General features: G+C 49.1%; 1 protein-coding gene across 1 annotated transcript in view; it reads left to right on the top strand.

The window, feature by feature from the left end:
• The window catches only part of LOC109415715 (uncharacterized), a 42,007-nt gene extending 33,230 nt beyond the window's left edge, over nucleotides 1–8,777 (top strand). The window contains exon 5 of the mRNA XM_019689650.3: nucleotides 7,461–8,777. Coding sequence (XP_019545195.2) covers nucleotides 7,461–8,225 — 765 coding nt within the window. The 3' untranslated portion in view covers nucleotides 8,226–8,777. The remainder of the gene's footprint in view (nucleotides 1–7,460) is intronic.
• Nucleotides 8,778–12,708: the final 3,931 nt, after the last annotated feature.

Genomic DNA, 12,708 nt, shown 5'->3' with positions numbered 1-12,708 from the left:
TCCTGAAAGGATTCTCGGACGAATCCTGAGAGGATTCTCGGACGAATCCTGAGAGGATTCTCGGACGAATCCTGAGAGGATTCTCGGACGAATCCTGAGAGGATTCTCGGACGAATCCTGAAAAGATTCTCCGACGAATCCTGAAAGGATTCTCCGACGAATCCTGAGAGGATTCTCCGACGAATCCTGAGAGGATTCTCCGACGAATCCTGAGAGGATTCTCCGGCGAATCCTAAGAGGATTCTCCGACGAATCCTGAGAGGATTCCCCGACGAATCCTGAAAGGATTCTCGGACGAATCCTGAGAGGATTCTCGGACGAATCCTGAGAGGATTCTCGGACGAATCCTGAGAGGATTCTCGGACGAATCCTGAGAGGATTCTCGGACGAATCCTGAAAAGATTCTCCGACGAATCCTGAAAGGATTCTCCGACGAATCCTGAGAGGATTCTCCGACGAATCCTGAGAGGATTCTCCGGCGAATCCTGAGAGGATTCTCCGACGAATCCTGAAAGGATTCTCCAACGAATCCTGAAAGGATTCTCCGACGAATCCTGAAAGGATTCTCCGACGAATCCTGAAAGGATTCTCCGACGAATCCTGAAAGGATTCTCCGACGAATCCTGAAAGGATTCTCCGACGAATCCTGAAAGGATTCTCCGACGAATCCTGAAAGGATTCTCCGACGAATCATGAAAGGATTCTCCGACGAATCATGAAAGGGTTCTCCAACGAATCCTGAAAGGATTCTCCGACGAATCCTGAAAGGATTCTCCGACGAATCCTAAAAGGATTCTCCGACGAATCCTGAATGGATTCTCCGACGAATCCTGAAAGGATTCTTCGACGAATTCTGAATGGATTCTCCGACGAATTCTGAGAGGATTCTCGGACGAATCCTGGAAGGATTCTCGGACGAATCCTGGAAGGATTCTCGGACGAATCCTGGAAGGATTCTCGGACGAATCCTGGAAGGATTCTCGGACGAATCCTGGAAGGATTCTCGGACGAATCCTGGAAGGATTCTCGGACGAATCCTGGAAGGATTCTCGGACGAATCCTGGAAGGATTCTCGGACGAATCCTGGAAGGATTCTCGGACGAATCCTGGAAGGATTCTCGGACGAATCCTGGAAGGATTCTCGGACGAATCCTGGAAGGATTCTCGGACGAATCCTGGAAGGATTCTCGGACGAATCCTGGAAGGATTCTCGGACGAATCCTGGAAGGATTCTCGGACGAATCCTGGAAGGATTCTCGGACGAATCCTGGAAGGATTCTCGGACGAATCCTGGAAGGATTCTCGGACGAATCCTGGAAGGATTCTCGGACGAATCCTGGAAGGATTCTCGGACGAATCCTGGAAGGATTCTCGGACGAATCCTGGAAGGATTCTCGGACGAATCCTGGAAGGATTCTCGGACGAATCCTGGAAGGATTCTCGGACGAATCCTGGAAGGATTCTCGGACGAATCCTGGAAGGATTCTCGGACGAATCCTGGAAGGATTCTCGGACGAATCCTGGAAGGATTCTCGGACGAATCCTGGAAGGATTCTCGGACGAATCCTGGAAGGATTCTCGGACGAATCCTGGAAGGATTCTCGGACGAATCCTGGAAGGATTCTCGGACGAATCCTGGAAGGATTCTCGGACGAATCCTGGAAGGATTCTCGGACGAATCCTGGAAGGATTCTCGGACGAATCCTGGAAGGATTCTCGGACGAATCCTGGAAGGATTCTCGGACGAATCCTGGAAGGATTCTCGGACGAATCCTGGAAGGATTCTCGGACGAATCCTGGAAGGATTCTCGGACGAATCCTGGAAGGATTCTCGGACGAATCCTGGAAGGATTCTCGGACGAATCCTGGAAGGATTCTCGGACGAATCCTGGAAGGATTCTCGGACGAATCCTGGAAGGATTCTCGGACGAATCCTGGAAGGATTCTCGGACGAATCCTGGAAGGATTCTCGGACGAATCCTGGAAGGATTCTCGGACGAATCCTGGAAGGATTCTCCGACGAATCCTGGAAGGATTCTCCGACGAATCCTGGAAGGATTCTCCGACGAATCCTGGAAGGATTCTCCGACGAATCCTGGAAGGATTCTCCGACGAATCCTGGAAGGATTCTCCGACGAATCCTGGAAGGATTCTCCGACGAATCCTGGAAGGATTCTCCGACGAATCCTGGAAGGATTCTCCGACGAATCCTGGAAGGATTCTCCGACGAATCCTGGAAGGATTCTCCGACGAATCCTGGAAGGATTCTCCGACGAATCCTGGAAGGATTCTCCGACGAATCCTGGAAGGATTCTCCGACGAATCCTGGAAGGATTCTCCGACGAATCCTGGAAGGATTCTCCGACGAATCCTGGAAGGATTCTCCGACGAATCCTGGAAGGATTCTCCGACGAATCCTGGAAGGATTCTCCGACGAATCCTGGAAGGATTCTCCGACGAATCCTGGAAGGATTCTCCGACGAATCCTGGAAGGATTCTCCGACGAATCCTGGAAGGATTCTCCGACGAATCCTGGAAGGATTCTCCGACGAATCCTGGAAGGATTCTCCGACGAATCCTGGAAGGATTCTCCGACGAATCCTGGAAGGATTCTCCGACGAATCCTGGAAGGATTCTCCGACGAATCCTGGAAGGATTCTCCGACGAATCCTGGAAGGATTCTCCGACGAATCCTGGAAGGATTCTCCGACGAATCCTGGAAGGATTCTCCGACGAATCCTGGAAGGATTCTCCGACGAATCCTGGAAGGATTCTCCGACGAATCCTGGAAGGATTCTCCGACGAATCCTGGAAGGATTCTCCGACGAATCCTGGAAGGATTCTCCGACGAATCCTGGAAGGATTCTCCGACGAATCCTGGAAGGATTCTCCGACGAATCCTGGAAGGATTCTCCGACGAATCCTGGAAGGATTCTCCGACGAATCCTGGAAGGATTCTCCGACGAATCCTGGAAGGATTCTCCGACGAATCCTGGAAGGATTCTCCGACGAATCCTGGAAGGATTCTCCGACGAATCCTGGAAGGATTCTCCGACGAATCCTGGAAGGATTCTCCGACGAATCCTGGAAGGATTCTCCGACGAATCCTGGAAGGATTCTCCGACGAATCCTGGAAGGATTCTCCGACGAATCCTGGAAGGATTCTCCGACGAATCCTGGAAGGATTCTCCGACGAATCCTGGAAGGATTCTCCGACGAATCCTGGAAGGATTCTCCGACGAATCCTGGAAGGATTCTCCGACGAATCCTGGAAGGATTCTCCGACGAATCCCGGAAGGATTCTCCGACGAATCCCGGAAGGATTCTCCGACGAATCCCGGAAGGATTCTCCGACGAATCCTGGAAGGATTCTCCGACGAATCCTGGAAGGATTCTCCGACGAATCCTGGAAGGATTCTCCGACGAATCCTTGAAAGGATTCTCCGACGAATCCTTGAAAGGATTCTCCGACGAATCCTTGAAAGGATTCTCCGACGAATCCTTGAAAGGATTCTCCGACGAATCCTTGAAAGGATTCTCCGACGAATCCTTGAAAGGATTCTCCGACGAATCCTTGAAAGGATTCTCCGACGAATCCTTGAAAGGATTCTCCGACGAATCCTTGAAAGGATTCTCCGACGAATCCTTGAAAGGATTCTCCGACGAATCCTTGAAAGGATTCTCCGACGAATCCTTGAAAGGATTCTCCGACGAATCCTTGAAAGGATTCTCCTACGAATCCTTGAAAGGATTCTCCGACGAATCCTTGAAAGGATTCTCCGACGAATCCTTGAAAGGATTCTCCGACGAATCCTTGAAAGGATTCTCCGACGAATCCTTGAAAGGATTCTCCGACGAATCCTTGAAAGGATTCTCCGACGAATCCTTGAAAGGATTCTCCGACGAATCCTTGAAAGGATTCTCCGACGAATCCTTGAAAGGATTCTCCGACGAATCCTTGAAAGGATTCTCCGACGAATCCTTGAAAGGATTCTCCGACGAATCCTTGAAAGGATTCTCCGACGAATCCTTGAAAGGATTCTCCGACGAATCCTTGAAAGGATTCTCCGACGAATCCTTGAAAGGATTCTCCGACGAATCCTTGAAAGGATTCTCCGACGAATCCTTGAAAGGATTCTCCGACGAATCCTTGAAAGGATTCTCCGACGAATCCTTGAAAGGATTCTCCGACGAATCCTTGAAAGGATTCTCCGACGAATCCTTGAAAGGATTCTCCGACGAATCCTTGAAAGGATTCTCCGACGAATCCTTGAAAGGATTCTCCGACGAATCCTTGAAAGGATTCTCCGACGAATCCTTGAAAGGATTCTCCGACGAATCCTTGAAAGGATTCTCCGACGAATCCTTGAAAGGATTCTCCGACGAATCCTTGAAAGGATTCTCCGACGAATCCTTGAAAGGATTCTCCGACGAATCCTTGAAAGGATTCTCCGACGAATCCTTGAAAGGATTCTCCGACGAATCCTTGAAAGGATTCTCCGACGAATCCTTGAAAGGATTCTCCGACAAATCCTTGAAAGGATTCTCCGACGAATCCTTGAAAGGATTCTCCGACGAATCCTTGAAAGGATTCTCCGACGAATCCTTGAAAGGATTCTCCGACGAATCCTTGAAAGGATTCTCCGACGAATCCTTGAAAGGATTCTCCGACGAATCCTTGAAAGGATTCTCCGACGAATCCTTGAAAGGATTCTCCGACGAATCCTTGAAAGGATTCTCCGATGAATTCTTGAAAGGATTCTCCGATGAATCCTTGAAAGGATTCTCGGACGAATCCTGAAAGGATTCTCGGACGAATCCTGAGAGGATTCTCGGACGAATCCTGAGAGGATTCCCGGACGAATTCTGAGAGGATTCCCGGACGAATTCTGAGAGGATTCCCGGACGAATCCTGAGAGGATTCTCCGACGAATCCTGAGAGGATTCTCCGACGAATCCTGAGAGGATTCTCCGACGAATCCTGAGAGGATTCTCCGACGAATCCTGAGAGGATTCTCCGACGAATCCTGAGAGGATTCTCCGACGAATCCTGAGAGGATTACCCGACGAAACCTGAGAGGATTCTCCGACGAATCCTGAGAGGATTACCCGGCGAAACCTGAGAGGATTCTCCGATGAATTCTTGAAAGGATTCTCCGATGAATCCTTGAAAGGATTCTCGGACGAATCCTGAGAGGATTCTCGGACGAATCCTGAGAGGATTCTCGGACGAATCCTGAGAGGATTCTCGGACGAATCCTGAGAGGATTCCCGGACGAATTCTGAGAGGATTCCCGGACGAATCCTGAGAGGATTCCCGGACGAATCCTGAGAGGATTCCCGGACGAATCCTGAGAGGATTCCCGGACGAATCCTGAGAGGATTCCCGGACGAATCCTGAGAGGATTCCCGGACGAATCCTGAGAGGATTCCCGGACGAATCCTGAGAGGATTCCCGGACGAATCCTGAGAGGATTCCCGGACGTATCCTGAGAGGATTCCCGGACGAATCCTGAGAGGATTCCTGGACGAATCCTGAGAGGATTCCCGGACGAATCCTGAGAGGATTCCCGGACGAATCCTGAGAGGATTCTTGGACGAATCCTGAGAGGATTCCCGGACGTATCCTGAGAGGATTCCCGGACGAATCCTGAGAGGATTCCTGGACGAATCCTGAGAGGATTCCCGGACGAATCCTGAGAGGATTCCCGGACGAATCCTGAGAGGATTCCCGGACGAATCCTGAGAGGATTCCCGGACGAATCCTGAGAGGATTCCCGGACGAATCCTGAGAGGATTCCCGGACGAATCCTGAGAGGATTCCCGGACGAATCCTGAGAGGATTCCCGGACGAATCCTGAGAGGATTCCCGGACGAATCCTGAGAGGATTCCCGGACGTATCCTGAGAGGATTCCCGGACGTATCCTGAGAGGATTCCCGGACGAATCCTGAGAGGATTCCCGGACGAATCCTGAGAGGATTCCCGGACGAAGCCTGAGAGGATTCCCGGACGAATCCTGAGAGGATTCCCGGACGAATCCTGAGAGGATTCCCGGACGAATCCTGAGAGGATTCCCGGACGAATCCTGAGAGGATTCCCGGACGAATCCTGAGAGGATTCCCGGACGAATCCTGAGAGGATTCCCGGACGAATCCTGAGAGGATTCCCGGACGAATCCTGAGAGGATTCCCGGACGAATCCTGAGAGGATTCCCGGACGAATCCTGAGAGGATTCCCGGACGAATCCTGAGAGGATTCCCGGACGAATCCTGAGAGGATTCCCGGACGAATCCTGAGAGGATTCCCGGACGAATCCTGAGAGGATTCCCGGACGAATCCTGAGAGGATTCCCGGACGAATCCTGAGAGGATTCCCGGACGAATCCTGAGAGGATTCCCGGACGAATCCTGAGAGGATTCCCGGACGAATCCTGAAAGGATTCTTCGACAAATCCTGAAAGGATTCTCCAACGAATCCTGAGAGGATTCTCCGACGAATCCTGAGAGGATTCTCCGACGAATCTTGAGAGGATTCTCCGACGAATCTTGAGAGGATTCTCCGACGAATCCTGAGAGGATTCTCCGACGAATCCTGAGAGGATTCTCCGACGAATCTTGCGACCCCCTTCAACGTCCTTGAGACCATACGGTACTCCCTGAGACCCAGACCTTTTGGAGCCCTCCTAAAACGTCCCTGAGATCTCGTGAAAAGCCTCTGAGACCTCATTGTACCCACAGAAACCCGCTTAACCACCTCTTAGACCTCCGGGTTCCTCCCTGCGACCCCCTAGGACTCCTTTGATTCATCCTAAAACGCCCCATGGAATGTCTCCGAGACACCTAAAGCGTGCCTAAGATGCCCTAGAACCTCGTGAAATCCCATGAGATCCAATGAAACCATCTGAGAATCCCTGACAAGCCCCTGTGCTTCTGGAGTTCCCCTGAAACCCCCTGAGACCCCATAAACACCTGTAGAACTCCCTTGGAACCTCCTGAGAATCCTTGAAGCGCCTCTAGAGAGGTCTACCGCTGTGTTACGCTCCATACAAAGCAGTGTTATGTTGTTTGTCTTACTCAATTCGATTAGTGCGTATGACGTACCAGTCTGCTATAGGGTAACCTTGGCATTGTTTAGCGGATAGACGAAAGTGGTGAGCTCGTTTCATTTTATTGTTTTCATCATACATGACTTAAATAATGATGGTAGCTCCATATTTTAACCCCCGGATTCAATGAGCTAGTATATGGGCTTCATGTGGATTCAAAGGGGTTTCTAGAGGGCTTCATGGGAGTTTCGGAGACAATCCAGGAGATTTCAGGGCACTTACGAATGTTTCAGAGTTGCTTCAAACAGATTGTAGAATAGAACTTTTAAAAGCTTTCACTGTTAACAAATTAAGTAAAAAATAATGTATTTTTCATGATGATTTTTATGGCAACATTCGTGTTGAACTCTCAGGTGCCCTCAACCACAGCTTCCCTAATCCAGAACGACATCCCGGAACTGCTGGAAGTCGTTCCCTACAGTGAAAACGATACGGAACCCATCCACCACTCACCGATTCACTCGCACCAAAGCGGAACTCACGGCACAACGTACATGCAACAGCACCAGCTCAACCACTACGAGCACAACAGTCACACCGAGAACGTCAAGAAGCTACTGCACCAAAAAATCACCGGTCTCCTCAAGAGCATCGAGGAGACCAACTCCAAACCGGATCGCGAACAGCTCATCGAGATGATCAAACTGATCAAGGGCTCGAGCGATCGCAACTGGGACGACCTGATGGAAAATCTCCAGTCCGAGAACGCCATCTTGGACTTTGACCGACTCCGGGCGGAACTCGAGACGGAGGAGGACTCCCCTCAAATTCACGTCAAGCCGCAACCCTCCGAGCAGCAGCAGGATCACGAACGGCTGCTGAAGCATCAGTTCGACATTCTGAACCATCATCCCCACGGTGGGCACCACGCCCACCATCACCATGCCGGCGACAAACTGGACGAGCATCACCATCTGCAGCGGGGACCGCACGGTTCGCTGGTCATCACCTCGGACGAGCACGAAATCAAGGAAAAGATCAACATCCACTCGCACGAGCTGAAACCGAACCACGCCGGAGCGATCCTAACCTATGACAACCATCATAGTGACCACGGTAAAAACCATCACCATGGAAACACCGCCGATGGCGGACAGGTCGCCACGCCGCAAAATTGAGCCTACTGCGAGCGATAATTCGAAACGTTTTTGTTTATAAGCTTCTAGTCGTTAGTGATTTTTTTCTTTTTAAATATTTTCACAAATTTAGCTTCCGGAATGGACGGTGTTTAACCGATTTAGAGTTTTTATTGTTTTATCCACCAACAGCAAGAAAAAGAAAATCGTGTGTTTATATTTAACCTCCCCCCATCAGCACACGTACAGCAAACGTATCAGATCCACACTGTACTAGGTAAAGATTCTACAACCCCCGTCCCATAAGTTAATATTTATTATTTTATTATTTTCTGTTGGAAAGCTGGTCTCTAGAACAGAAAGGAAAGTTAGCCGAGAGCGGATGTATGTTCAAATCTAATTCTATTACCAAACTATTATCACCACATACCTAACAACCATAGATTGAATATCGGTAAGAAAACAACAATGGGTGCCATTTGGTTTGTTTGGATGCCTTTAGGAGAATAGCCATGTTTAGGTTTAACGTTTAGAAGATGTGATCGTCAAAATTTAGCAAGTCAAATTCGTAGAAATAAAGATGAGTGTGAACTCTTTCGTTTCGTCCAGGGGAAATATCTACCTAACATCATCTCAGCTTCCATCCCCAACCAACATTATGGCTGTACAACGGCTGAATAACCCCTCTTAAGCTTGATTTAAAAAAAGTTGGCTGAATAAGCTGTTTTTCAGCTATCATTGTTTGTTGAAAAAGTTCTAACTAGGTTTTTTCCTTTCCAATTCCGGAAAGTAGTTGACGTTTATTTGTAGATATTTCATTCGTGGACCACGTTTGTTTATATGAAAAAAATGAGAAAGCCCTCAAATATTTGTGAAAAAATGAAGGTATCACTAAAATTGCACAAATAAATGAAAATGCCCATCTCTGTCTTAAGGTGAGACAACTGCAGCTTAAGTTGACTCGTCTACGCATCGACGGTACCGATTGTCTTCGCTATCAACATCTCTACTTCTTCCAAGGTCTCAACGCTTATCGTAAGGACGATGTCATTTCGTCGATTTCGACCCACAACGTTGGAGCTCTTTGACACCCCGCCGTGATCCAAACCGACCTTTGATCAAGATTTATCTCGTAGACCAGTGCTCGGTTCTGCAAGCAGCTCTTCCGAACTTTGCACAGATATTCGGAAAGAAGGTTTTCGATCGCCTGATGATTACTACACTATATGCGTGTGCTCTTCGCTAACTCGCCAGTTAATGTTAACTTAACCATCAGCGAAGTGCTTCAGAACGTACAAAGAACTATTGACACTTTGTTTGAAAATAGACTTATAAAACTGTACAGTTTGTAGTTGCAAATTTATTCTAGTGCATTTTCTAACACTGCAAGTCGACATGTCGACATAACGAATCAGTGAAATGACAGATGCAGTAAACTTGTAAAAAAACGACAAAGCAACCCAAGCTTTTGCCCTCCTCGATTTTCAGCTCGCTTGTTTATCTTTTGACGGATTTGGAAACAAATGGACGTGTTCGTGTGGCGCTCCGTCTCAACGGAGATTTGGCAGCGATTTGACCTGGATTCACGACAGCTCAATCTGGGAAAATAGAGGAAGACGTGTGACCAAACCGAAACAGATACATCTGGGAACAGCCGTGCCCGGACAGAAACTGCGTCAGATGAACATCTTTTCCATGTTTCCGGTTCCCCCACGCTTACACATTTAGTATCAGTCGGTGGGTCCTCCTTCCGTTCGCCGCATCACTAGCGTTTTTAACGTCTATCCTTACCACAAACAGTGACACAATAGCGATATCCTCTCTGCTTTTGTAAGGATGCCTTCTCCAACTTCTCAACGACAGTCCGATTTGCATCCACCATCGATTTTCTCTTTCGGAACTGCAATGTGGATTGCCCTCTCTCACTTTCGTCACAATCCGTCAATCAGTTAAGGATGACCTTCTGCAGAAGTTTACCAAGCTAGATCTCTCAGCTGCTTTCCTGATTTTGGTAGTAGCACTAGTTTTTGGACCTTCCATATGTCCGGAAAGCTACAGTCCTTCAGGCATTTCTGCCACACTGACCTGAACATATCTGGATACTCCTGGACCGCTGCCTTTAACGCCACGTTGCGGATTCCATCCGAACCAGGAGCATTCTTTACCTTCAATGCTTTCGCCACGGGAATGAGCTCGTCATTGGAGACCAACAGATTTGCGGTAGGTAAACTCCGTATCGCTCTCGTGTACGGCATGGGTGGGATATCCTTCAGTTTGTTTTCTAGCATTGCTTTTTGTAACAGTTCGCCTTGCTCTGCTTGATACCTCGTTTAAAGGCAGCTCTAGCTTCACGGAACGCCGGAACCTTGCGCCCTTCTTTGTCGGCATCAGTTCGTGCTGCCTGAACTCATCGTCTAGCTCGGAGGTAAGTCGCACGGAGGGTACTGAGCATTACATTCAACCAGTATACGCTGGTCGTCTACCGTTCCTTGGATCCGTCTTCCTCGGGCATCACATGCCGTTCCTAACGCTTCCGTCAACTCCCCTGCGTCAAAGTTTGTCGCATCGCTGTTTCGCCGAAGTGCCGACAAGTCTCCTTGTCGAAGGCATTCGTCTTACACTTCCACTCTTAAGTCCTTTTTCTCCGTATACACGTGGGAGGTCTCTGTCATATCTTGTAGAGAATCGCCTGGTGGTCGCTGTGGAAATACTCCTCACTCACCCTCCACTGCCCTCACTGCCTTTCATCAACGATGGACCACAGAACGTAATTTCGATGATGGATTCACGACCGTCTTTGCGGAAAATAAATACTGACTGTTCACTGACTGTTCCTACATTGCACAGCTACACATCCAGTTGCACCAGACCTCCAAGTGAACACCATCTTCTTGCGTTTGTTTGGCGGCTGGCCCAGGCGTTGAAATTGCCGCCGATGACTATTGGCCTACGTCCTACCAGCATGTCAGTGAGTACATTCAACATCCAGTCGTATTGCTCCTCTGTTTATCTTGGATACGCATAGTAGCTACATACGAAGACACCGTTAGCTTTAGAGATCACAAATCCTTCGTATGAGTTCTTCTAGCTCCTCCTTTTGGTAGGCCGGCCATTAATAGTTTCCCGTCGAATGGTCGTTGCCTTCCTCCGGCTTGCATATTATGCCCCTGGGTTGCTTCGAGCAGTCATGTACATATTATGAAAACAATAACATGAAACGAGCTCACCACTTTCGTCCACAATTCGTCTCAGGATTCGTCGGAGAATCCTCTCAGGATTCATCGGAGAATCCTCTCATGATTCGTCCGAGAATTCTCTCAGGATTCGTCCGAGAATCCTCTCAGGATTCGTCCGAGAATCCTCTCAGGATTCGTCGGAGAATCCTCTCAGGATTCGTCCGAGAATCCTCTCAGGATTCGTCCGAGAATCCTCTCAGGATTCGTCCGAGAATCCTCTCAGGATTCGTCCGAGAATCCTCTCAGGATTCGTCCGAGAATCCTCTCAGGATTCGTCCGAGAATCCTCTCAGGATTCGTCCGAGAATCCTCTCAGGATTCGTCCGAGAATCCTCTCAGGATTCGTCCGAGAATCCTCTCAGGATTCGTCCGAGAATCCTCTCAGGATTCGTCCGAGAACCCTCTCAGGATTCGTCCGAGAATCCTCTCAGGATTCGTCCGAGAATCCTCTCAGGATTCGTCCGAGAATCCTCTCAGGATTCGTCCGAGAATCCTCTCAGGATTCGTCCGAGAATCCTCTCAGGATTCGTCCGAGAATCCTCTCAGGATTCGTCCGAGAATCCTCTCAGGATTCGTCCGAGAATCCTCTCAGGATTCGTCCGAGAATCCTCTCAGGATTCGTCCGAGAATCCTCTCAGGATTCGTCCGAGAATCCTCTCAGGATTCGTCCGAGAATCCTCTCAGGATTCGTCCGAGAATCCTCTCAGGATTCGTCCGAGAATCCTCTCAGGATTCGTCCGAGAATCCTCTCAGGATTCGTCCGAGAATCCTCTCAGGATTCGTCCGAGAATCCTCTCAGGATTCGTCCGAGAATCCTCTCAGGATTCGTCCGAGAATCCTCTCAGGATTCGTCCGAGAATCCTCTCAGGATTCGTCCGAGAATCCTCTCAGGATTCGTCCGAGAATCCTCTCAGGATTCGTCTGAGAATCCTCTCAGGATTCGTCTGAGAATCCTCTCAGGATTCGTCCGAGAATCCTCTCAGGATTCGTCCACGAATCTTCTCAGGATTCGTCGGAGAATCCTCTCAGGATTCGTCGGAGAATCCTCTCAGGATTCGTCGGAGAATCCTCTCAGGATTCGTCGGAGAATCCTCTCAGGATTCGTCGGAGAGTCCTCTCAGGATTCGTCGGAGAATCCTCTCAGGATTCGTCTGAGAATCCTCTCAAGATTCGTCCGAGAATCCTCTCAGGATTCGTCGGAGAATCCTCTCAAGATTCATCGGAGAATCCTCTCAGGATTCGTCCGAGAATCCTCTCAGGATTCGTCCGAGAATCCTCTCAGGATTCGTC

Source organism: Aedes albopictus, chromosome 1, assembly GCF_035046485.1.
Source record: "Aedes albopictus strain Foshan chromosome 1, AalbF5, whole genome shotgun sequence".
Classification (NCBI taxonomy): Eukaryota; Metazoa; Arthropoda; class Insecta; order Diptera; family Culicidae; genus Aedes; species Aedes albopictus.
The sequence above is the reverse complement of the archived record's forward strand: the minus strand, read 5'-3'. Positions and strand labels throughout refer to the sequence as shown.